We start from the raw sequence: 26,617 nt of genomic DNA, 5'->3' as shown, positions 1-26,617 counted from the left end.
GTTCACTCCGAGGACGTGTTGATGCGCTGCGCGGTGAGCCGACCGTAGGACCCCGGACTGGACACGCACGCCACGCCTTCAGGGACGCACTGCTCCACGGCACCGGCTCTGCGTAGGTCCACTCTTCAAGTACTGCAAAGCTCGTGCGCTGACAGGACGGTTCTCGCGTTGCTTTCAACAAACATTTAACGCCTTTACATTTACAGTTCACTGTGCCTCTGGATGCCATCTGGACACCACGTCTTGTGAATAATTTGGGATTACCCTTAGCGACTTTTTATTGATTTGACAACGGATACTACTCGGATAAATGATGGGGATCGGAGTCTAGTGCTAGTAAGTACGCACCACTTGTACATTAACATATTGAGATGGTGATCACGGCTACAGTTGTGGATGCGTGAGTGTTTTGTGCGTGAGAGCGGGGATGTCAGAGCGCCCTGTAATCAGCAGCCCCTGTGATTGACCTGACCCTTGCACCTCGTCTCTACATTGAAAACTTTACGAGCATCAGTGATGTCATCATGTATGCTGTTCATCTATTTAAAAGATACGAGCGGCGCGTGTTTGCATCATTTTACTACAATGAAAACATGATCACGGTCTGTACCGTGGCGTGAGTCAGCGGTGTGCGCCTATGGTTAGGGCGTGTGAGGGGATCCGGCTCGTTTTGGGGGCCTGTCTCTGCGTCTTTTGCGCGCACTATAATTAGATCTAATAAGGATTTGTCTGCTGGCGTCAGCGAGATGTACGGTTTGACAGAATGTATAGCTGCCAGGAGGGGAAACCCGTGAAGCATGTTATGTGGATGGGATTTGGATTGTTGTGCCAAGCTCATTTCGAATACTATGCATGGTTAGTAATATAAAATACATTACCTAAACTACCAAATCCTTTTATGTTTGTTTTTGAGACCCCGGCAACAGAACAGGTGTGGCACGAGTGACATTTTACCTCTTGCCACTTGGAATGAAAAAAATCTGTATCATCCACCTTTGAGCTTTGAAAGAGTAACCTCTTCTCTGCCTCCAGGCTGTGTGGTATCTGCTTGCTGCGCAGAGCTTACCAAACACAAGCCCAAAAGGATTTGTTATCAGTCTCCTACAGCTTACTGCCAGCTACATGAAAGTCCTGTTGCTCTGTCAGAAACCAGTTGGTTAGAGGGAGACATCCTAGCCGGGGATTGTTGATATAGTACCAGTAAAGCCACTTAGTCCTTCTAGACCCCCACCTCTGGCTGTGTGCCCCCCAGAGTGGAAAGGAGTCACATTTCTCCCAAAGACCTGCCTGGTGAACCTATGCCCCCCGTACTGTCCCTCTCCATCAGTTTAGGATACAGCCCTGGGAAACGTATATATTTGCTCACTTTCACCTTCAATGGCCATGTGAGCCCTGTGTGTGTGCCCTGTGTGTGCCCTGTGTGTGCACAGAGGGGCAAAGACAAACATTTCTTCTGCTGTGAGGAGCGGACACAGTGAGAGGTCCTTGTGAACGCAAAGCTTTCACACATTGCATGCCAATACCAAAGTTGTCATGCTGACGTTGTGTAAAATGTAAATACAAACACAATGTTGTGATTATAGAGACTCTAGAAGTGATTATGTGTGCTTTCTTTTTTCTTTTTTTTGACAGGCAGAAGCTTTACTGAAATGTAAAACCTGCTTCTGTTCTTGTCAATCTGCACAATATTTAGTTAATTATTTGCATCTTAAGTCTTTATTTCTTTCAGCCTTTTGTTGCTCCTGTCCCATTAGTTTGAGATGTATTGCACTTTAGGATGTCAATTTTGTTCACTCATTAATTTAATTTATTCATTGATTGATTTGCTTTTCATCACATGGTATGGAGCACATGGAGATGTTACCTGGAATGTCACACATTTGGGCATTAAACATATCTTCCTTCAATTTGTTCAATTACAGCTGTTTTATAACTCAAAAATACCTTAAAAATATTCTTACCAAGTGCATATTTGCTTCCGTAGATCTGATCATTATCTTCTCTCCATTATGATTACCAAGCTTATTTTCATACTGTGGAATAATCAAGGCAAAAACAGCATTATCTCCATGGAGAAAAACAGGTGGTAGACCCTTTACCTCAAAAGTTACACCTTTAAAGTTATAGTTAACAGTTTTATCAGTTGTTAGCAAGCATTTGAAAATGCTGAGATTGCTGATTATTGATCCAATATAAAGGTATTGGTTACAGTAGGTGCCATATCTTTATCAGTTCTATTTAATCCCTTGTTCTTGTTTGTTCAGATGTGCTGTTGTGGCGATACATTCATTCAGTAGTCAGTGACAGGTTTGCCCTTGCTCAGTACAACAGTCTGGGAATGTGCAGGCTTGAGTCACCAGAGAAAGGAGATTGTCAAAAGTCACTGTGAGCTGCAGGTATAGACAGACACACACTTCAGCACATGCTCCTCACAATCTGTGCCAAGACTGCTGAGAATACCAGGTGTGCCTGTAATGAGGCTGTGGCTGCTTCGATGAGGGGTGAAGAGGCTGGGGGTTCGAGAGGAGCACTTAGACACAGAGCGGCGGGCGGGGGCTGTCTGGTGCAGGTAAACACAGAAGTCTAGTACCTCTGACAGCTTTATTACCTGTGAGTTTATGGGGGTGATGTGTCTGTGGGGGAAGGGTCGGTGCTGGTATTTGCTCCTGGGGGCTGGTATCGTTCAAAAGGTTATTGATATTACTTATTGATATTATTGATATTAAAAGATCAGTGACTTAATCACTTTTGGTCATTTTATTCTGGAATTGTAGATAAAAAAAAATAAATCCTTTTTTAATTTGTGAAAAAAATATTCAGTAGGGGTTTATTTTTCATTTAAGGGGCCCATATTACACTATTTTCTGATATCTGTTATAATGTTGTTTCCTCGTCAAAAATATACCAGTTGTGCTTTGTTTCATTCTCACATGTTTAACACACAAACCCCACATAGTTCTTCTCTCAAACAAAAAACACTCCACCTTGTGATGTCATGTGATAATACAGAAAGTGGTCCACTGTGTTTTAAACTCCACACACCTTCACTAGAATCTTTTAGATCTTTTCAGCCCTGGAAATGCCCATCTCTACTGATTTAAAGGTAAAGGGTTGCTGTTTGGCTGTAACTTAACTTCACAACTAAAACCTCACAAGAGACAATTTTGCATAATATAGGACCTTTAAATCATAATGCCAGTTTCCCCATCTGATGGTTAATTTATTTGTTTGTAAATTAAAAATGGGGGAAGTTAAATAATACATTTGGAAATTATTATGAGTAATAATAAGAGAGAAAACTATTTTAGTGACTGTCCTTAAGACCAAAAATAACATGGGAAGTTTGAAAAATGTTCACTTAATATATTTGGTTTTGGTCATGTTTTTGTGGGGATTTCCCAAAACTGTCAACTACTCTCACCACAATTTGTGCCTTACTATTTTCAGTTTCAGATCTCGCCGTAATCACAGACCTACGTACTGCCCACTTGATGGTTTTAGTCACACCCACTATAGGCTTGTCACAATATCAAATTAAATATATCAAAAGTACAGAAATATACTGTGTTAAAAGCTAATACTAAAACTGTTTTATGCCTCTGACACACTGACAATGAAACAGGATAATTCCAGTAAAACATTTTTAAATAGACAGCATCATTAAAAGGCAAATAAATAACACAATAATGCAATAATTATCCATAGAAGTTACTTTTTCAACCTACTACAGCTCAAATCTTTTCACATTACAACAAAAATAATACAACTCTCCCCACCATTGCAAAGAAACTGTACACATGATAACTATTGAGCCCCAAAATATACCATTCCGGCTTTCATATACTGAACTTTAAGTCGAAATACTAGTAGTAATTATCATGACAGGCCTAACAGCCACCTCCACAAAAAGGATATTCACTAGTTTTGCCCAATTTGTGCACCTGCCAGCCTCTCCATCCTCTACTACAGCGATACTGGGAGTCATCTGGCTGACGGGCGACCACTTTGTCACTATAAGGTGAAGGGCAGAGTGACAGAAATAAATTGAAAAAAGCCAGGAGTGGTGTTCGAAATAAGAGCAGAGATGGAGGAGCCGCAGCAGGGACTCAACAGGCATCTAATTACCTCCCAACACGAACCCTCAGCGCCATGGAAACGGTCTGTAGAAATGCTCCCTCCTTCTGCCTGCTTTCACCCGTCAAACAACTGCTGCTATTGACCAAGTGCCGTATGGATCAGCTGGGTCAAAAAAGCGACATGATACGATGAGATGGTATAGGCCAATTCGATATTAGATACAGCTAATTGATTAGTCCATTGACTGCAGCATAAGGAAGTCAGTCAATCCTCTATGGAGAGTTTATGACACAGTTAGGTGTGTATAGTTGGTTTACTTTCATATTTTTAAACACAGCGTGTTTTTAGATTTCCCCAAAGTGAATTATTGGCTCTCATCCAATCCTGCATCCTTTTCTCCAACAACTTTCACTACATCCATAAATCTCCGCTTTGGTCGTTCTAGTATAGGGCATTTACTTGGCACCTTAAACCTCAGTGTTTTGTTTTTCTCGCTCTTTTTTAAGGCTGTGAAACTGATTGAATTTTAATTAAGATGCAGTCATTTCTAATTGTCAATTATATGCTTGGGTCTTTTTAATGAAGAGATCTTAGCCAATCCTCTCAAAAAAGCACAAGAAGATTTCAGACTCTGAAGAACTTGAGAGTAAGAAATGTGAGTATCTCTTTTTGTTTTAAATGCTGGTTATAAAAGTCTATAGTCCTATTGTTTATGTTAATGAAATGAATATTGAAAACCACTGTTATTAGTTTTTAGTACAACAATATCAAAAATAAACTGAAAATCAAGATCGATCAATATGATGAGAAAAATGTGATTTATTTAACTGTCACATCACCTATTTCACTTTATTTCCTTTTATTCCTTCATACATTTTGAGAATTGAAAGTGGATTTTTCACAAAGGGGAAGTATGACTTGTAATTTCCACGGTGGATTCCTAGTTAAAAGGTCAAATTACACACCAATCACCACATTTTTTATTACGTACATATCAGCATTTATTCCATTTATAGCTATATACTGTATAAGCGCTGACCTCAGCTCCCCCATTAGGACACTCGAGGCAGGACTTACAAACAAACCGTGGCCATGCGTTCCTGTAATGCTAATTAATGGCCTACAACATCATATATCAACCATGACACACCACATGGCCTATACTCCAGTCTCAGTCGTAATGAGAAGATAGATTTACTTCAACGGGAAAGACGGCAGCCATAACAAAATTAATCATGCCTGGATATTAGATTAGCCACTGTTACCGTCACAAATACAGCTGTTTGGAATTTAATGAGAGAACTGTCTATACTATGGAGGGGACTATTTCAGTTCCTTTTAAATCCAATATTTTAAAGGGCCTATATTATGCTATTTTCTGATATGTGTTAAAATGTGGTTTGTTCATCACAGACACAGACCTTGAGTTGTGTTTTGTTTCATTCACACATGTTAAACACAGTTCATCTCTCAAACTGAAATGAGTTCAGCTCTGGAACTTCCAGTCTCTACTAAACAAAATGCAAGAGGCAGCTGTCAACTTGAAAACTAACACTAGACAACATTACAAGGTAGAACAGAGCATTTTGAACTTTGAAGATGTAGACAGACTAATAATAAAGGGTGACTCAAACATATGTGAGTGAAACAAAACATAACTCAGTTATGTTTTTGAGATAACAGTGTTATAGTCAGTTTTGCATATAGGACCTCATAGAAGGATGTTTTCCCATTCAAAAGATATAATATTTTATTATTTGCTATGGCAACAGTTCTAATTTCATCATTCTGAAACCTCTGGACAGGAATAATATAATTTCCAGGGATGTCACTAACAAGTGTTTCAATTACTATCAAAGGGATAACTTTTATCATTATTCACATTATATTATTATTAACATTGCTATGACCAAACAACTGAATTCTTTTTCTTTCATTTACATTGTTTAGTATATTCCATTCATAGTTGTAAGATTTTATTTTATATTATTGTGCTCAGTTGGAGAGCTGCTGTAATTTATCATAAGTGCTACGCAGGAACAGAATCAGCCCTATTCAGTTTGGTACGATCCCTCATCAAAAAGCTCTTCATTGGTGGTTCATTTGAACATTATACATAATACATGAGTGTTTTTTACAGTGATAAGACATTTTGACTGACAGATTGAGGACGCTCTGGTCTCAGACACGTGCCAATTTGTGTTATACTCCAATTATGTTGAAGTAATAAGATGAGTAGCTTGGGCCTATCATTTGTCAGAGCCTGGTTTTCGCCCACTCAAAAAGGACAAAATGGAGTTAGTTGGACTTCTAAGAGCAGGTGAAGTGGTCTAACTCTAAAAGCACCATCAGTGATTTGGAGTGCTGGTTAATGCTCATTACGATTCAGTGTTATGTTCTTTCACTGTTTTCACTTTTAGGCAGATGGCTTTTGTTAGTGAGGAATAAGTTAAATATGTGTATGTCTAAAGTAGGTAGTTTTTTTCTTTTTTTACCTTTTAACTTTTTTTTACAAAATTGATGCCAAAAATGTTCCACGGTATGACATTAAACACATCTATCTAGCATTTTTTCATTGCAAATGTTTCTGTTGCTCAAAAATACAATAATTCTCTGTGTGAATAGGGTTGCCTCTTCACAGATCTTATCTGTAATCTAGCAAAGTTATCTCCCTTCATATAGATCTCTACCATGGAACAAAGTAATAACATCTCCAAGGAGACAAGCAGGTGACAGACCCTCCTCTAGAAATGTTGCACAGGGCACCTTTAACATTCATCACAGACAACCACTCAAAAATATAAATACTGAATTTCTTCACAACTACAGTTTAATTACTTGTAATAGTCTATAAAGTGATGCAATTTTGTGGAACTATTTTCAGGTTCATTGTGAAGTTTTTCTGGTGAAGATCAGACCAAGTTACAGGTCAGATCTGTGGAGAGGCAACCCCTCTCACAGACAGAATGCCTGTTTTTCTAGGTATTTTTGAGCTATAAAACCACCTGTAATTGAATAAATGTAAGGTAGAGCTGTTTAATGTCATACTGTGGAACATTTCAGGCAGAGCAGTGACATATCCATAGAAACAAGAGATGGTGTTAAACTCCCAACCAAAAACATTACATTGTGCACCTTCAACATATTGAAACCATGACTTCACTTGAACCCAGTTGCACTTTTGCACTCTCAGTCCTTTACAACACGCCCCTGCACAATAGAAACACACAGATCCAAACCAGTGTGTCTGTGCTAGCTGTGGAATGACAGGCCTACAGGGCGTGTCTGTGTGCAGGACTGCGATTCAGGAGGTCCGAGTTAAACGGACAGGTGCGAGGATGTGACCGCGACCCTCGTCTGGAACTTTGGGGGAATTCCTCCGCTGGGTCGTCCTGCTGATGGTGTGCGATGCATAGGCAGAGGCAGCACGGGGAATGGGAGGGGAGCTGAATTCCTTGATGGTAACTCAATCCCATTTCTCACTGTTGTGTGGGTGCAAGTGTGCAGGCAAGTGTTTGTGCAAGATACAGTGCTGTCATTTGTCTCCAGATCAAAACACGCGCCATTAAGCAAAGCCTCTGTGGTCTCAACTGGTGTGTGGTGACATGGGTAGATCAGTCGAACATGTGACCACCTTCTTAGTTAAGCTCATGTTATGACTGCCAAAAATGCATTCTGCACATTGATGGACTGCTTTCAGACTTCTTTCTATAGACAACAGCAACATTTGTTTCATGAGTTGGAGCTACAGTTGGACAAATGGACAAAGTTTGTGACAAAGTTCATGCCAGTTTCTGGTTTGGACCAAGTTTTGTGATTGCAGTTCACAGTACACATTCACACAGGATTATTATAAACTATTTTGAGAGAAGGCTAAAAAATAAATTTACGTGTATTTCAAAACTTGTTTGCAAAGCTCTTAACTATGAGGTTAGTGGCTTTATATTTTAAGACCACATGATGATAGGATGTTGTGTTTTTGTGGAAATATTTTTTACGTAAATAACTGCAGATTTTGTAATTTATTAATAGTGGAAATTGAATTTGCACATTTCATTTCAACTGTTTCTGCAGCCTTGTGTTTCTAACTCTCACAATTTGCCCTGTGCTATCGTATCTGTAGATTTACTACTACAAGTGTGTTTTTTATTGACTTCACCTGTTGTGCCTGGTCGTGAGTAGTGTTTTTGTTTGTTTCTCTTAGCAGTGAATTTAAGCTGCCAAATTAGTGTGAGCTTCAGTGTGGATGCCAGCACTCTTTTGGATTCCTGTAGGGCCAGGGGATGATGGTCAGGGCAAGTGGCCAAAGAGTGCCCCGTGCGGTGTACATCCCACTGGGAGAGCAAGCTGTCCCGACTGTGGGCTCGGCGGAAACTAGGGCATGGATTATTGTTAAATTGTGTTGTAAAAGATGACAAATGCATGTTTTGCTCTCTTCTAAAGATCTCACCATCACAAATATCTTTCTCCATAATTTAGGCCGTCTAAGAACTTACAATTTAGGCCACATCTGCTACAAGCAAAACAGTGTCAGGAGTAAAAATAGGCGTTCATTCGTTTTTTGGAGCACTGTCTCAAAATAGATGTTGGAGAAGTGAACATGTGGATCCCAAATTAGAAGTGGTTGATAGAAAAAGAGGTAGGCCATAGTACAACGTATCTAGAGGAGAAGAGTTTTAGTATTCTGAATGCCTTCTCTGTGCTTTGGCCTGGGGGTTGTAAGCTCGTCACACGCCCCTCAACTCCCTCCCCAGCCCTGTCATTGTCCCATACTCCTCTGGTCTTGTAGTGAGACACGAGACGCAGCTTTAAAACTGTGGCTTTGTGGCTTCCTGAAATATGAGGCAGCTACAGGAACAACATAGAGCAGCACCACTACTATATTACATCTAAAGTTACACAATTAAACTAGGCAGTGTTTTTCAGTATCATTATACAGCCTTGCATCGAATGTCGCAGAGGAAGTAGAAAATAGGCTGAAAGTAGAGTTCCATAGCAGTAGTGACATTATTATTGCTGACATTATGTATGCTGTAGGCTATAAGAATGTGTTCACACTGGTTTGGTTCTTGTTTGAACCCCATTTAGTCCTGATATTAACAGTAAAGCTCATTAACAATTAGTACATAACATCAAGTTAATTGAGTTTAACACATACATTCATCACAATGCTTGGTTAGCATTAACAATGTCGCATTTTTTCATTTGCAGACATTGATATAAACTGGTTTGGCCCTAGTTTAGTCCACATTTGATCTGGAATAGAATTACTTTTTTCTTAAATACAAACCCTTGTTCCTCACAATTGTAAGTATCTGTAGTTGTTAATACGTGCAACTAAGTAAGTAACAATAGTAACCATCTGCAATAATAGTAATTCTGATTGAAGATAAAGATATTTATTTTGAAATCCAATCTAATTAATACAGATAAACTACCTTTTGAGAATTTGATATTTTAGTGTTTGAGAGCAACTACTGTGAGCAACATGTTTCAACAATCACTTGGACAAATCCACTCTACTCCCTATGTGCACTGCCTCTGACCTCTGGCCTGAACACTGACCTGTCCTTAATGACAGAGGGTCAGTTTGTCTACTTTGATTTGCTCTGAACAGCCCTCACTGTTCATGTGCTCCCTCCACTCTCCTGCCATTAACTTCTGCTCATCAGTGGCCGCACAGAAGTAGGTGTAGCTAATAATAGTATGCAGGTAGACTGGTTCTACAGAGACGGGGCTAGACTTTAAATCTAGACATTCAAGCTGCTAAAATCCTATTGTTTTAACATGACACATATGCTTTTGTTACTTTAATACACCCAGACTGAAGCAGCAGCAGAGCCAGTAGAGATGTTAAAAATTTCAAACACCGATGACAGAAAGAGCAGGTGGTTGCAGAGATGGTAGAGATAGGATTCTGACACACATAAATGAACTATGAGGAACAATGGCGGTAGCACAGGTGTCTAGACAAAGTGTGAGATGCTGTGGGCTGCGGGAGTCTCGGGGGGGTTAGGATTCACCTGTATGAGCCTGTGAGGGGCACTTGATGTTTTCTAATGCTCTGCTGATGCACTGTGACAGACAATGAGGGAGCCACCAGAGTCAGACAGAAGAGGAGGGCTTTGACATGTAACATGGATCAAATATCCTGGTTTATAGTTTGTAGGATTGCTTAATTTTAGGTAAAAATGTAAGTATGGAAGTATAGTTAAAAATCGTTACCCAGGTTATAATTGATACCAAAACTAGATAGTAGATACAGTACCGATACTGAAAAAATTGCATACTATATCGAAGAAGGTTTGATCTTTCCTGAATAGTTTTAGAATGGTCTTTTTCCATATCAGTGCAAGTATAAGACCACACAGAGATGACTTTTATTTTGTGTTCAAATCAAAAACTATTGAATAAAGACAATACTAGTTGCAAGGTTATATTGGGTCAAACCTGTGTTTGTTGAAATGTAGAATAGTTTCACAACTTCAATTACAGACATTTTAAGTAACTTTTTACAAAGTCAACTTGCAGCAGCAATGGAAAACATGTTTAGAAGTGTGGTCCTTGAGTGGATTAGGGTGCTTTGTGGCTGTCAGTCAAAATGAATCATTTGGCCTTACAAATGCTCTGTGTTGACACTGCTTTAAACATCAGATGATATCAGTTTGCTTTACTTCAGGGCTAAATGCTATGAAGAAGAATCTCAAGTATATAAAGAAACAAATCAGTTTGTGAAGTGTCTGTAAAGTTTGTGTCTCTGGTTTGTTTATTAAAAGACACTCCCTTCAGCCACTCCTGAATTCAAGAGCTCTATACAGTGCACACAAAATTACAATTCTAGCTGTACCCAGTATTTTTCTTCACCTTCCATTATTACAATTCATCTTTGTTTATCACGGTCAGTATTTCTTTTTACAGTATGAGAAAAAGTCACGAGGCAGTCATGTACAGCTGAGTGGTCTATCATAAGATCTGGTAAACACAGAAGGAGGAAGTGACAGTGTCCCATTATACAAACCATCATTAATATTGTGGGAACCCTGGGAGCACATTCAAATACAAAAGTGTGTAGTTTTGTTTGATGCTCAGATTATCTCCTGGTTTTATGCAGACAGTGGAGATGAAAAGGGAAGTGTCTGCCAGCCTCTATTACGTCACTGTTGTAGTAGCAGCTTTGTTTCTTTATCTGATCTACAAACGTATTCCACAGGGTCAATACAAGGTTACAGCAAGATTATGCCTTTTGAGAGTCATTCAGTGTGGGTTGATTTGCAGAGTTGAGATTGTGATTTAAATGTTGGATCATTAAGTAAAATGTTAACAAGGTAATTATTTGGAAATCTATGATGATTTAAGAAAACAAACACACAAAAAAAGCTTGAAAGTAAGTAAAAAAGTCTTCTAATGAGCTAATTTGTATTTTAGCTGCAGTACATTTAAGACTGAGCAATACAAATCTTTCTTACAATTGAACTAATTAATGAAACAGATCTATAAGCATGCATATGGCTCACAAATAAACAAAAAGTATTAGTAATATTATTTGAAATCTTTTCTTTGGTCTTTTATATTTTTGCAATCAAATTCAAATGTATTTTCTTTTATATTCACAATATCCAAATAGAGCTACAATATCTGTCTTTCTTAGTTTTACACATCATTCAGTTTCATTTTAATTATAATATACAAACTTGAACTACTTTCTATTTTTGAGGTTGAACACAAGGTCACACTGGTCCTCTGTATCACTTTAAGGCTGCTTTTATGCATTTGAATAGGCTGGTGCAAAGTGAATGCATAGACCCTGCAGAGCTGAAAGACCTTACAGCGTCCTCTCCTAAGTGTGATTGTGCAGAGGCTGTCGTCAATGTAGGAGGAAGGATGTTAAAAAGCACATGTTGGCCTGGCTGACCCCTCCCCCAGTGCATTTTGGAGGGCTGTGTATGTGTGTGCGTATGTGTGTGTGTGTGTGTGTGTGTGCGCGTGCGTGTGTTTGTGCTTGTGTCTTAGGTGTGTGCTGTTGCATGAATAAGTGCTCAGTGGGCAGAGGAATGAGAAGAACAAAGAACGCTAGACCACTCAAGCAGGAAACTTGACCTTTGAACCCAGGGACACATGACACTAGTTTATCGAATGGGGGATGGGCACCTGAAGGTCACATAATAGAAGCTGGGAAGATGCTCATGGTGTATTCAAAGTGTAGGATTTCTCATGTGCTAATGTGTTCAGTCAGACTAGACTGAAGAGTAGTTTCTTTTCATGTGGACGCTGGTAGTAATGATGAAAGCAACCACAAACTTGATTCACTTTTGTTTTCATGAGTAATGCCCAAAAGGAAAGTGCACAACTGATGAATTTGGTTATTTTATTAGGAATTAGGGCGATGATACACCACACTAAAGATACAGTTTTTTCAAACCTGGATCTCAGGGAGACGAAAACTGTTAAGGCCAAAAATATTATATCATAATTTTCTAGAGTCAAGTTCCTGAATCAGATTTTCTCACAATTCAGCTTTATTCTGTCTTCAAGAGGTAACTACTGCTTCTTCTGGGTATTTACTCTTCTCGTGATTTGTAGTTGAATTCACCTGTCACTCACCCAGAACATGACAGAGACTGAGCAATAGGGGGACTGAATCTGACTATGACGATTTCTTCAAAATTATACATAGTCACAGGGATCAGCTCACAAATATATTTTAATCACCATAGAGACTGGCCACAACTTGAACCACAGAAACATAGCATTATAGAAAAAGTTCTCTTCTGCTCTTCTTTTGACCCCTGAAGGCATTATGGATTTTTGTTTGACCATATTAACCTTGCCTTGAGGTGCCCAGAGACTGTGGTTGTCCTTGGTGATGGTGAGTAATGCAGGTCACCAGCGATTGGTCAATTTATCATTCCAAAGAAAGGCCATGAAAAAATAATAGTATCTGTATAGGACAAGACTCAAAACTGAATGTATCTATGGCAGAAATCAAAGTATCCTAGTATATCAAACAAAGACTTGGTGATTTTCATTTTTATTTAGTTTTAGTAATAACAAAGAAAAATTGCTTTCAATATCCATTTCCTGAACATAAATGATACAGAGTGATTTGACATCAAAGTCAAATTTCTTCCTTCAAACTCTGAAACCATACATTTTTACTGAAGATTGGCTGTAGACCTCTCGATTAAAAAAAAATCCAGTCATATCACTGGCAATTACAAATGAAAGAATCTAAATCTTGATTATAATTTGATCAATAGCACAGCAAACTTTCAACTTGCTTTTCACACCTCACTGTATAAAATAAATTTGAGTGGTTGTTTTTTGAGATCTTTTACGCTTCAAGAGCTGCATCTTGGGATCACAATGTTGTCCTCTGTTTGTACTATGTCTACTCTACCATGAAGTATCATAAGAGCTTTTTCCACCCACTGTACTACTACTACACCTGCCACTCCATTGAGAGGATGAGTGGATGTTAAATTTTTAAAAAGGTGTAACACAAAGCGTCTCTCATACGTAGATGAGTCTTTTGGGACAGAAATGAAGGACACACAAAAGCAGTTCAGAGGCAGCCCCGGTCTCCACGGCGACTGAGTGACCCACATTTTTGAGTCTCCTCGATGTGGGAAACGGGCAGCTGCTGGTGGGGGTACACTGTAACCGCGGCGACGGGAGTGTCCCACAGCCAGAGACCAAGGAGAGAGTTTGAGGGCAGGAGATGATACACTAAGAGATAAAAGATTGAGGCAGGGCCTAATGGGTTTTACCAAGACTATATTTAGTAAGGTTGTCAAAAGTACAGTATATCAGAAGAGTATTACTAAATCTAGTGACAAAACTCGATAACTACTGCTTTGAGCAAGTACTCATATTAAATTTGTATTGACTATTGAGCCTATTGAAATTTTAGTCCAATGATTTTCTTTTTTTACTGAGAATAACAAAGTGAATCAGAGTTTATGGCTTTTCATTTGTGTCTGTAAGAATGTCTGCTACATTATATGTAAAGTATTATGATATTTATTATTAGCAGTGCAGTATTAATACTGCTTTTGGTAAAGAGAGACCAGGAAATAATCTGCATTTGTTTGCCACTGTGACTGGAACTCTTCTACTTCCTCTTGAAATCTCAAACTTATCTTTATTCCTTTGTGTCTATTCCTTTCCACTGTGTTTGTGTGTTTCAGCCAGGAATGCCCCAGACTGTGTGCACCATGTTCAGCACTCCCAGTGGCTACAGCCCCCACCTGGCCTGCGCTGAGCCTGGGGACGAGGAGGAGGCCCCACAGGAGGGTCCGGGCTCCGGGGCCTGCCTCTCAGACGGACCCCCCATCACCTCTGCCTCTCTGGACACTCTCATCCAGAACCTGGTGCCCACTGCCGATTACTATCCAGAGGTAAATGTCACAATAAGCATTTTGCAGATTTGTTTTGAAAGAAGCAACCCACGGGTTTCATAATTATTAAGAATTAGGACTGTTTCCAGGGCAAGTAAGAATAGAATATATCTACTGAATAGTGAAAAATCGTCAGATTGTCACATATAACAGAAACGCAAATAGTAAAAGCTACAATGCACAGAAATGCAGTTAAATTTAAATATGACCCCAAAATTGAATTGCTTACTCAATCATTATGTAAATGTATATTTTATTGACCCTGTTTTCAAAATTGACTATTATTTAATAAGTTATTCTCAAAATCCACATTTAGCTTGTTTCACACATTTGGCATATCAAACTTAATGCATATCATGTTTATAGGCCACTCCCAGATTTGAGTATACACCCTTCAATATGTAGCTTTACAGAAAGTCCATTAGAGTTTATAGCTGGGTCAGAGGCCTGTAGGATTACCTGTCCCATGTGTCTGTTTTATGTGGCTGCTGCTTTAATTACACTCTACCTCACTATTTCTGCACTGGACTCAGAGCTGGCGTCTTCTCTCCCACAGAAAGCCTATGTGTTTACCTTTCTGCTGAGCGCGCGCCTCTTCATCCCGCCCCCAGAGCTGCTGGCCCGCGTCTGTGAGCTGTGCATCAAACAACAGCAGCTGGACCAGAGCCCACTGGACACGGTCAGCTATGTGCCACTCTGTCACACTCCAAATAAGACATAGACTGCATGAGTGAAATAATACTTGAATTTGAGTTGTTGTTGTTTTTTTTTACCAGGTTTATTCTTTGATAGACCCATCTTACTTAAATATGCACCATGTAACCTTCTACTGAAGGGTCCACCACCTACTTGTCTCAGTGAAGATGATATTGGTTTGCTTGGAATGTTCCAATGTTCTAAGTATGGCATCAAACTTATCTATCTCCATGGAGACAATGAGCTAATGCCACCAGGCCACAGGTCAGAGCTGTGGAGAGGCAATCTCACTCTCAATACAAACATCTGTAACTGAATGAAAGCAGAAGGATATTTGCCATACTGAGGAACATTCCAGACAAGACAAAAATATAGAAAAAAAAAACTAGCGGTGTACCACTAATCTAGTGCACCCTTAATTTCTTTAATTTCTTTAGGTTTCTACTGTACTTTGCTTCTCATTTTAAGATAACTTAATTACCAATGGGGTACAAAATAACACTTGCCCCATTGGAAGGATTAGTTACTTAATTTTAATCAAATGAATGATACCAGTCACAAATGCCATGAAACGTTAAATTAACTAATCAGTTAAAACTAACATATTCAAAACAAACCAAGATTTACAGTCAAGTGATTTAATCCCATGCTGGATATTCTGCTTTTGCAGTGCACCTCTACAGAGACACTCAAATTGGAAATTAAAAAAAAGAAAATACATACATGTTCATTTATCTTAATGGTTTCTGTTTTGTTCTTTCAACAGGCCAAAGTGCGCAAATTTGGGCCCAAGATCCTGCAGCTGCTGACTGAGTGGACTGAGACGTTCCCCTCAGACTTTAGAGATGAAAAGATGGTTGGGCAACTGAAGGACTTCATTCACAGGATCGCTCCATGTGACGAAGTAAGAGAAAATTGATTTTATACATCTATTTAATAATAGAAAAATTCTCATCTCTGTAAATCAAATTATTTAAATTTACCATTTGTACATGTCAAGCATTACATGTACAAATATCAAGCATTACATTTTGATTATTTTAGGTAGTAGCATACAAACAAATTTGGTCAGAATATTGCAAAACTTTCTTGTGGGGTTTTGTATGAATCTAAAATGAAATTAAACAATGGTGGACAATGTACAAGTGATGTGACAGACAAATCTTTGAAGAAGTTAAGTCTTTAAAACTTAAATTGGACCACTGAGAATGGACAGACGGTTGTAATGTTTTGTTCGATTGGCACATTTTCATTGGTTCTGATGTAACTGCTAGTGTGAAAGTAGAAGGAGCGAGCAGCTGCATGTTACACAATAGTCCAGGACTGAAGGAGGACAGGAGGAGGTGAGAGGAGTGGCTCTGTCTGCAGCCTCCAGGGAAAGATCGAGAAAAAGAAAACGGGGGGATGGTGGGATGAAGAGCAGAGGAGACAGTGGTAAAAGAGGACAGAAAAAAGAAAAAGAGAGAGAGGAGCAAGGGCAGGTGGTGATGAATGTGCCTCTATTTACAACTGTGGAGCATGTGTGTAGTTGTGCGCATTTGTGTGGGTGTTTGTGTGTATGTTTGTGTGTGTTTGTGTGCATACAGATGGACTGTGGGTCATTTGTGAGACACAGTGACCCCTGGCCTCAGAGTCTGGTCTCAGCAGGAGGAACCAGCACATTCCTGGGCAAAGTGCATACATTTACTGGGCCCATGTAAAATAATTAACCAGCTTGCCTTAATGTAACTGTTCAGCTGAGGGATGAGCCTGGGCTCTCTGCTCAAAAAGATCTGCAGTTTAAGGTAAAGGGCTGGAACAGAAAATGTTAATTCCTTATTTTAACTTGTAAAATTGAAGTTAATGAGGCAGTAATTAGCATTTAATGTTGCGCTATGTCACTTTTCTGATGGGGGCCATCACCTTCTTGCTTCCATGAAGAGAATAATGCTTTTTCTGGAATGTTCCACACTATGGCCTTAAACTCATATCTTGCTGTTATGAATATGCATGTTTTATTGCTCAAAAATACCTGCATCCTTATAATGGGTGGGATCCCCCTCTAAGTAAAGTAACTACATCTCCACTGATTTTCCACCAAAGAAGTTACATTTGATGCTTTATGAATCTGCAAACAAGCTCACGTTACACATGTATTTATTTTTATTGCAAGAGATCTAGGATGATAAAATGTGGTTAACAAAGTTAGATTTCCTGGAATACACTAAAAACAACATAAATATGTACTTCACTGGTTGACTGCGGTGTGTTATGAATCCACATGAAATATTAGAATAATGTAAGCATATCGTGCGATAAAGATTCATTCTAAATACGTGAGCTCTCTATTCCTACTAAAGCTCCATATGGTTTGTCATGTACAATACATGAATGTACTCCCCATCTCCTCCTAACCCAGTCTTTGCTGTGACCTCTCCTCAGGCGTACTGGAAGAGTCTGAACCAGCTGCTGCAGAAGCTGAGCCAGAGGTTGGCCCTGATGAGCCAGGGGGAGGAGAGCATCGTGAAGGTCTTGCACACTGCCTCCTCCATCTCTGACAAACTGGTGGCCTTCAAAACCAAACCTCCACCCATCACCAAGGACATCCTCTCCATCTGCAATGACCCCTACACACTGGCACAGCAGCTCACCCACATCGAACTGGTAAGACACAGAGAGGCAGGGAGAGGTCAGCCAATTACTGTTAAAATACATGATAAGAATGGGATGGGAAAAGTTCTCTTATTGTACAATATTGCCAGAAGCAGTTTTTAAAATACCCCACAAAATTATTACTAGAGTATGTTCCACAACTGTCATAACTTTTCTCCTCTGGTAATACTGCTGTTACTTCTATTTATGCCATTTTAACATTGATTATCTTCAATATTTAAACGTTTGTATTATTGAGGTGAAAAGTATTACTTTATGGCATTCTAAAAATGTCCTCAAATTGTAGTGTAGTTGGTAAAGGAATATACAGCATGAGCATGTGTATGAGGTTGTGAAGATTGTTGGGGAGAGCATTTGGCATAAACCAATTTATACAAACCAGTAGATGATTGGTTTCAACACCAGTAGAAAGCATGCAAAATATTACTGCAAATAAGTATTATATTTGCAGTATTGTATGGATATTGTATAGGGTCTTGGTTGTGCAGCTCACCTACATAGTGAATTGGTAGACATTAGTGCCATTGGTGGTAGGCGAGGTTACCATTTTAAACCAGCATAAAAAAAAGTTTTAATACATGTAGGAGGTGTAATGGTAAATTGAGATGAGCAGAATCACTTAACACTTTGATCTTGGAGCATTTTTAACATTCCTGTAATAATTTCTTGTCAGCTATTGCTCCTAGCCTCCAAATGAATAAAGGGAATTATGCAATAAAACATGCATGAACAGCCCTCACATGGCCCACGCGTGCTCCTGCCCTGTCATGTGTGTTTGATGTGGACCACGTGTGTGTGTATTTGTGTGTATTCATGTGTGTGTGTGTATTTATTTGTGTGTGTTGTACTCTCGTCTCTGCAGTGACATCACCACCACACAAGTTAGCTCTGTGGCCCAGGGCATCTCACAGTGGATATATGCGACCTGACAGCTTACTCTCCTGCACACAATAGTCAAGGGGCAGACAATGTACCAAGAATCATATTACATGATTTCTTAGACAAATTCAATAGAAACAAAAACAGATTAAAGCACTTGATGGCAACAAAAGCTGGGACAGTAAGAAGCACAAAAGGCAGTTTGCAACAATTGTCCCTGGGACAAATTGCATTTGAATTAAATTGATAATTTTGGTCTATCTCATATTTTAGTTAAAGGTATGGTATGTAACTTTTCTGGTGGGAAGCCCATCACCATGGTGATGTTATGTAAAGCAATAACAATCCAATAAAATTCATGTATTTAAATACAGATGTTTTTATTGTTTAAAATGTCTGTTAGCATCACCTGCTTGTGTCAGAGTGGATATTATTTTGGAACAATTGGGCAAAGCAATAAAATCAGGCAGTGATGGGTCCTTCATCACAAAGTGACATAGTGCATCTTAAATAACTGAAATTTAAATAAAACTGAAATCCTTTAAATAAAAAGGAATTATTTATTATTTAGAATTTGTTTATATTTAACTTGACTTCCCCATTTCTATGTATTGTGATTTCCATGTTATGTTTATGCTGTGGCAGCAGCTTCTGTCACAGTATGTCACAGTATGGGGTAAATGAGTCAGTGGCTTTTGCACATGTCTGTGTTGTCTTTAAATAGACGTGAATATTGTCTCATATGTGTCGCATTGAGGAAATATGGTTCCACCGAGTCGCGTCAATGACTGGTTACTTCCTTTATTGATCACCTCCCATTACGGAAATGAAACAAGTATTAATAGAACCACCGGCACCCACACCACCCCCTCTCTCTGTCCCTGTGTTTCAGGAACATTTGAGTCGCATTGAACCAGAGGAATTTGTCCAGGCTTTTGTGCAGAAAGACCCTTTGGATGGTACACAGGTACATGTCAAAATTAAGTTACATTTACTATCAATATGTAAGTTTTTGTGTGTATTTTATTTCTGTTCTTAGACAACATTATAATTTAGATTTTACAGTTAGTAATAGCCTAGGGATCTGATGGTCAGTATGGTCAAATATTTTATCATGCACAAAAATACTTGATAATCATCAATCATTTGCTACTTCAAAAACAGCAACACAGGTACTATACTTTTTTTTTTATCAAAATGTGTCTTAACATGAATTTTGAAAGCAGTGATGTGCAAGGCATGCTCCTTAGTGCTCCAAAGACCAAATTATCAATAGGCCTACAATCTTTGCTATGCCTTTTTATGATCCACTGTATTTCACTTCATTATTCTTGACACTGCCATGTCAAAAGCAGTTATAGTCTAGTAGTTTAGGAGCTAATTAGTATCATAAAAATCTATCAATCCTATGGTCCTGTATTGTTGTGTGACTGTGTGTGTTTTGAACCTTTAACAGCCATGCTTCAGTGACCAGAAGAAGAAAACCACAAACCTGGAGGCCTATGTCAGGTGGTTCAACCGATTATGTTACCTGGTTGCTACTGAAATCTGCATGGTGAGAGCAAATCTGTTTTACCTGTCTGACACTGACCGTAACAATTCCAATATATTTAATAAGAACTGTCTGTAAAACACAGTTATATAATACTGTATATTTCAAGAAAAGTCACAACCAGATTTGCTGGTTGACACGATGTAAGTGGTAGTTTCTATGGAGAGCTACTGACCCCTAATGGAAATTTACTGTCATTACAACAGTAGGTAACGGTCTTAGTCATTTAACAATATCCAATGTCCTAATAACAATGTGATAAACTGTATTTGTAATTAATTTGATACATTTATTTATTTAATTAATTATCTAATTAGGCAATGATTCTTTTTTTTTTTTTATCATATTATTGGTAAGATATCACAACTAAACTAAAAACTACTTGTCGTGTGAATCATGGAAGTTACACTCAGATAAAGGTTACTGGGTGAATGCTGAAATTACATAGCAAGGCTAATAGATTATTTAATATTATAAAACCTATAATATTTCATCTGCAGCCTGCAAAGAAGAAGCAGAGAGCGACTGTCATTGAGTTTTTCATTGATGTGGCCAGAGAGTGCTTTAACATCGGAAATTTCAACTCACTTATGGCCATCATATGTAAGTTACTAATTCTTCAATTTCTGTCTGACAGACAGTATCCAGCTATTTATATTCTATTCCTCATGTCTTTCTATAGCCGGTATGAACATGACTCCTGTGTCCCGCCTGAAAAAGACTTGGGGCAAAGCCAAGACTGCCAAATTCTTCATTCTGGAGGTATGTACATTTTAGCGGCATGTCACTGCAGACACATGAACGCAGTAGCAGTAGAACTAACAGCGGGCTCCTTGTTCACACTTGTCTTGACAGCATCAGATGGACCCCACAGGAAACTTCTACAACTACAGAACGGCTCTGAGGGGGGCGGCCCATCGCTCACGGACCGCCAACAGCAACAGAGAAAAAGTATGGGCCTTTTTCTGCCTTTTATCATTACAGTGAATAACCTGCTGAGTATAATAACCCTATCCCATGCCTTTTTGCAGATTGTCATTCCCTTTTTTAGCCTCCTTATCAAAGACATTTACTTCCTGAATGAAGGATGTGCCAATCGGCTTCCTAATGGCCACGTCAACTTTGAGGTAAGAGTGCTATTTATTTTTTTTACTTTTACAGCATTTCGTCATGAATAAGGCTTATAGAAGTGTTTCTGTTGTCAGAAATTTATGGAGCTGGCACGACAGGTTGGGGAGTTTATGACATGGAAACAGGTGGAGTGCCCCTTTGAGGAGGATCGGGCAATCCTACACTACCTCCACACTGCCCCCATCTTCAGCGAGGATGGTGAGTTCAGTGGCTACTACACTTTTTTACTGAATATTTATATTTGATCAATTATAAATAATTATCTTAATTTACATTTTATCTTCAGGACTTTACCTTGCATCATATGAAAGCGAGAGTCCAGAAAACCAGGTCGAGAAAGACCGATGGAAAGCACTCAGGTGAGTTTTTTAAATACAGAGATTTCATGATATGCAGATTTATTATTATTCCGAAAATATACAATACAATTTTAGACATTAGTGCAAATAATACTAACACAAATATTCAGAATAATTGTAAGTGCGTTTGTTTTTGCAGGGCTAATGTGCTGGCAAAGACATGAGGCTCTGACGGCAGCTGGCCCTCTCACCAACGAGGGCGCAAGTTCTCATTGCACTAAAACGAACTGTGAAGGAACCAAGCTGGTACTTAGGTGTTTTCTATGAAGAATTGATGACAACATGATGAACAGGATTCATCAAATGAACTTTAAAATAAGAACAATAACATGTTTTAATTAAAAAATATCACTATGTTAAGCTAAAAATAATGCCTTTGCAGCTTCTCAGCCTTCACAAAAAGGTACAGTATTTTAAAGCGGACCCCTCTCCTTTGCGTGTTTACTGTTGAGAAATGTTTACTACTATAGAGACAGTTACAGGGCAGACCACTTTATAAATTAAATTCCTACTGATAATATTGTATTGTTTTATATTTGCTCCTCTTGCTCTAGCTATTGTACATTGAGCTTTATTTCCTTACTTGTGTACTGTAACTAACAATGACGTGAAGGGCGCTGGCTAGCCCATAACAGCTCTCTTATCTTTTTATTCCTGTTAAAATAATGTGTAACAGAAGAGTAACTAGGCTTCTACAACATCTCATCTCTCACTTGTAAACCACCTGTCTGATTTATATGGATGTCTGTATAATCATGCACGAGAATGACTGGACTATTCCTTCTTTAAAGTCATTCCAATGTTTTTGTTTTTTATTTATTGTATTTTATTTTAGTTGGGAAACTGTTACAAAGTGTTGGCTTCTTTTAAATGTATTGTGCCATTATTGCAAGCTAATGAACATTGGAAGCTTGGCGAAGTGTAAAAACTCTGTATAGGTGACATTTACCCATCACTTTCTGCTACCCAGGAAGTTTTTGTTCTGACTGATGTTCAGTTGTTTTAATATTTATGGAGATTTCTGTGCTGACAGACTTTACGTTTTTATCGTACTTTCCTTTCGTGAACATGAAGTACAATGGCATGCTAAGACACGTGTTTCAAAGGGGCATTACCTTGCTATTGCAACACAGTCTTTGTAATAACATTGTGTTGCTATGTATTTGATGTAAAAGAAGAGGGAATCTTGTGCCATACAACAATTCAGGCTCCTCTGACTTGAAAAGTGTTGTTTATAGTTTTGTGGGGTCGTCAATAAGCTTTGTTTTGGCAGTTTTTTGATGTGATTAGCAAAGTGTCTGAAAGGGCGGGTGGGGAGGCAGATGGGTGGGGAGATAAGGGAGTAACATTGTAATTAATAGGCTTTTTACACTGGTCTTAATTTACTATACTTGATGTCAGTGTTTTGTTTTGTTTTTGTTTGTTTGTTTTTTTCAACAAGCACCTTGCCTTCTCAATCACAATTCCAATCCATGTTTGGTCATCTATAAACTATAGTTTCTTTGAGGCAACAGATGAGGCATTGACATAATATTACTATTCTGTTAAACATGTGTTCAATGACAATCGCCTGATCTTTTAAATGCCACTACACTGCCAAATCCAACTTGACCATTGCTGTGTACATTTTGAAAAGTGGTCTGAATTCATTTAGCTGTGAAGCGGTGCATTTTTGGTTGTTGTTTTAAACAGAAAACATCTTTATCATTGACATTGCTGCAAATGTTGTGACTAGTTGCTGAAAAGCCTTTAATAAACCATGTTCATTCAATTACTTTCAGTAGTCCATGGAGTCAAGTTTTATTTTATTTTTTTTCTGATGACAAACAGAAAATAACAATCTAGCCTTTTTATTTTTTATTGTCATATCTCTCAACCACTGTTGTTGTGAGAGATACCCTGGGATAACAAATCCCTTAAGCAAGATTACTCTAAAACTGGTTCAATAAATCACTCCTCCTGAAGTGCAATATATTGTTGAAGAAAATAACAACAATTAATGATACTATTAAAAACTGATCAATGCCTCTGATAACAATAACCCTAAAGCAGGATTATCCCAAAAATGATTGACAAAACTGATCAAAAAAAAAAAAAAAAAAAGTAGTTAGAGAGTGATATAAGTCATTACTTAAATATAATAACATTTTATTTTATTTTTATTTTATTTATTTATTTGAGACAGGGACAGCACACAATTTTTGCATTTTACCCTAACAGGAGAGATGCATTGTACATCAGGTTGTAGCATCAGTGCTAATTTCCACCTGTAGTCCCTGGACAGATTCATTGATTGATTGTATTTAACTGACCTTGACTATCAACTGTTCATGGAGACCTGTAGCATGTTTTGGGTTGATATAAATGATATAATAAAATAGATAAATACAAATTGTATTATTTATTAAATTAAATGGAAATCTTAAAAGATCACCCTTAGCATATTCAATCCTCTCAGTAGGACTACTGAGTTATTCACGTGATTTTTGGGTGCAACAGAACTAGAATACCATAAGATATGAACAAGATTTTAAACCTTAAATACATATTTGAGCCTGTATGCAGCATGAAGGAGAGCAAGTCAAACAACTAAATCTCCATCAGAACCAAACCAAACCAAAAGATGTAGTCTACCTACATCATAGCACATATATTTATACAAACATTATATATATATATATATATATATATATATATATATATATATATATATATATATATATATATATATATATATAGACTTTTTTTTTGTCTTTTGGGGTATGTTGAGAGTGATATTTGACAGTAAAAAGGCAGCAAACCCCAGAATATTTTTCTGCTAGTTTCCCCAGGATGTGCCAGGATACACCATGCTAAATTTTAGGGTTATGTGATGCAGTTTATTATGTGATGCTGTCCATTTATGCAGTTGCAGAACTTAAATATTTACAATTTTGCCTACAACTTTTCCTAAATAGGGGCAGAGTTAGGGGTGGCCCTTATCAATCTGTGATGGCCCAAGATATAAAATAACAGGAAATAATAGCGGAAAAAAGGTTGTAATAAACATCCTGAGAAGTGGACTTGGCTCCAGCTAATAAGAGAGTCAGTGTTAAGGACCTAATACGGTTTAATTTTTCTTTTAAAAAAAATTTACTACCCTGCAACTCCGACATAAGAAGCACAATAATCTGATCTTTATTACTTAACACAGGTACATTTAGACACTGAACCTCGTAAAACAAGTGTTTGATTTTTTACAGTGATGAAACAGACCAAATCAATCTCAACAGAGAACACGGTTAATCGTATATTGTCCATCAGTCTTTGAGTTCTTCTCCTGGACCAAATGTGATCTCGGCCAATTTGGAGTAGGACTGGAAGTGCCTGGATGAGAGGTATGTGCCGAAAAACGCTTGCAGCAGCAGCACCGCTCTCATTTTCCTCAATACTGGCCTGGAGACTTCCACCCAGTAGCGCATAACGTTGCCTTTCTCTGGCATAAGCGCTGTGTTGTATCTGGTAGCAAGGCCAAAATTCACGGGTAAGGCGAGGAGAATGGGGTACAAGCCTCCACCGACAACCCCCACCAGCGCACCCCGGATCATGGCGCAGGAGGGGCAGTTGAGGTCCCCGGACAGGAGAGGGGCGGACACGGCTGCATTGTACAGGGCCATCGTGGTCAGGAAGGGCAACACGGCCATGGGCAGACTGGAGGTGATATGCGCCTGGGTCACGTTAAGAGCTCGGCGGTATAAACTGTTCGCTACCAGTCCAGCGAGACCAGCATTTCCCCCAAAATACACGGGGCCATACGTGAACAACTTCTGATCAATGTCAGGCAGTTTGTCGAAGTTTTTGGACAGCATCTCCGCAATTACAGCCCGAGTGATGGCCCTTTCCTTCGCAGTATTTTCCGACATACTTAAGATTGTATCCGCAAAAACTATACAACAAAAAGTAGTCTACAGATCAATTTTTAAACCTTCACATAACTGGTAACATGAAAACAGGGCGCAGACATATTGTATCTTACCCACAAACCCAAGCGCTCACCAGGGTTGCCAGATTGTGAAAGGCAAACCGACCAAGGTCCAAAACAAGATCGAAGACTCTCAAAAAATAAGCACAAGAATAGTTGAATATAAGCAGTATATCCTCTGAACGAGCGTTAACAGAATGCCTGTGTTTTATTAGAATGTGTTACAGCAATAGTAAATTAAACTTTGACAACTGGGTATTTTAACGTAAAACACAACTAGGAAAAGGGCTAAAATAAAATCACCTCTTAAAAAAAAAAAAAAAGCTGCATAAAAATGACAATAAATAAATAAATAAATAAATAAAATGTTACTATACTGATTCACATTAGTGTACCGTGACCAGTTTTTCAAAATAAAAACTGAAAACTCCAGTTTGTGTTGGTCGGTAATATTAAATTGTGAATCGATTGTGTAATTAAGAAAAAATGTTGTATAGTCAGCTTTTCTTTGTGTTTTGGTCATTTCTAATACACTTTTCTGTATTTTACCTTAACAAATAACAATGTATACCTCTCTTTACTGTTGGCAGGTATCAAATAGGGACACCTGGAAAAGTTCTTATATAAAACTGCGACAAATCACTGGTTTTGGATAAATCCACTGGGACAGGGGACACAGGGCTCAAAACTGGGACTGTCCCGTAGAAATAGGGACGTCTGGTCACCCTACATTGGTGCCGAATCCATATCAGTTTCCCTTAACTGCGCACTCGTTTCACAATTTTAATAAAGCCAACCAACCCAAACCAATTTTTATTTATTTACTTTTTTTTAAATCTGGTCACCCTATTGTTATAGAAGTTACAAAAGAGCAAAGCCATAGCCCAAAATAAACATAACTTAAATCTAAAGT

The 26,617-nt window shown here is 38.5% G+C and overlaps 2 protein-coding genes across 5 annotated transcripts; one reads left to right on the top strand and one right to left on the bottom strand.

Annotated features, from left to right (window-relative positions):
- LOC110157641 (ras-GEF domain-containing family member 1C) lies at positions 1-23,517 on the top strand. Of its 4 annotated transcripts, XM_055159157.1 has the most exons (15): positions 1-112; positions 207-336; positions 14,265-14,474; positions 15,031-15,153; positions 15,937-16,074; positions 17,592-17,813; positions 19,594-19,668; positions 20,158-20,256; positions 20,754-20,856; positions 20,936-21,015; positions 21,109-21,204; positions 21,285-21,380; positions 21,459-21,582; positions 21,671-21,743; positions 21,883-23,517. In XM_055159157.1, the coding sequence occupies exons 3-15, from the start codon at positions 14,271-14,273 to the stop codon at positions 21,905-21,907; spliced, it is 1,458 nt and encodes a 485-aa protein (XP_055015132.1). In that variant the 5' UTR covers positions 1-112; positions 207-336; positions 14,265-14,270; the 3' UTR covers positions 21,908-23,517. The 4 variants fall into 4 exon arrangements, with proteins under 4 accessions (XP_055015132.1, XP_055015133.1, XP_055015130.1 ...); XM_055159158.1 differs by lacking the exon at positions 207-336 and having other exon boundaries at positions 2-112; XM_055159155.1 differs by lacking the exons at positions 1-112; positions 207-336 and adding an exon at positions 2,156-2,569.
- Positions 23,518-24,897: 1,380 nt separating this feature from the next.
- Positions 24,898-25,796, bottom strand: tmem126a (transmembrane protein 126A). Its single transcript, XM_020922009.2, has one exon. The coding sequence runs from the start codon at positions 25,643-25,645 to the stop codon at positions 25,043-25,045; it is 603 nt and encodes a 200-aa protein (XP_020777668.1). The 5' UTR covers positions 25,646-25,796; the 3' UTR covers positions 24,898-25,042.
- Positions 25,797-26,617: the final 821 nt, after the last annotated feature.

The sequence above is a fragment of the Boleophthalmus pectinirostris genome, unplaced genomic scaffold, assembly GCF_026225935.1.
Source record: "Boleophthalmus pectinirostris isolate CB_2022bp ecotype Guang Dong unplaced genomic scaffold, ASM2622593v1 HiC_scaffold_23, whole genome shotgun sequence".
Classification (NCBI taxonomy): Eukaryota; Metazoa; Chordata; class Actinopteri; order Gobiiformes; family Gobiidae; genus Boleophthalmus; species Boleophthalmus pectinirostris.
Note: the sequence above shows the minus strand (reverse complement) of the source record. Positions and strands in the feature narration are given on the sequence as shown.

Bases quoted from the DNA above. Each gene is read 5' to 3' on its own strand.
- LOC110157641 (XM_055159155.1), top strand. From the start codon at position 2,423: ATGCTCCTCACAATCTGTGCCAAGACTGCTGAGAATACCAGGTGTGCC. The intron at 19,669-20,157 runs GTACATGTCAAA...AACCTTTAACAG, and splicing joins ACCCTTTGGATGGTACACAG to CCATGCTTCAGTGACCAGAA. The intron at 20,857-20,935 runs GTAAGTTACTAA...GTCTTTCTATAG, and splicing joins CTCACTTATGGCCATCATAT to CCGGTATGAACATGACTCCT.
- tmem126a (XM_020922009.2), bottom strand. From the start codon at position 25,645: ATGTCGGAAAATACTGCGAAGGAAAGGGCCATCACTCGGGCTGTAATT.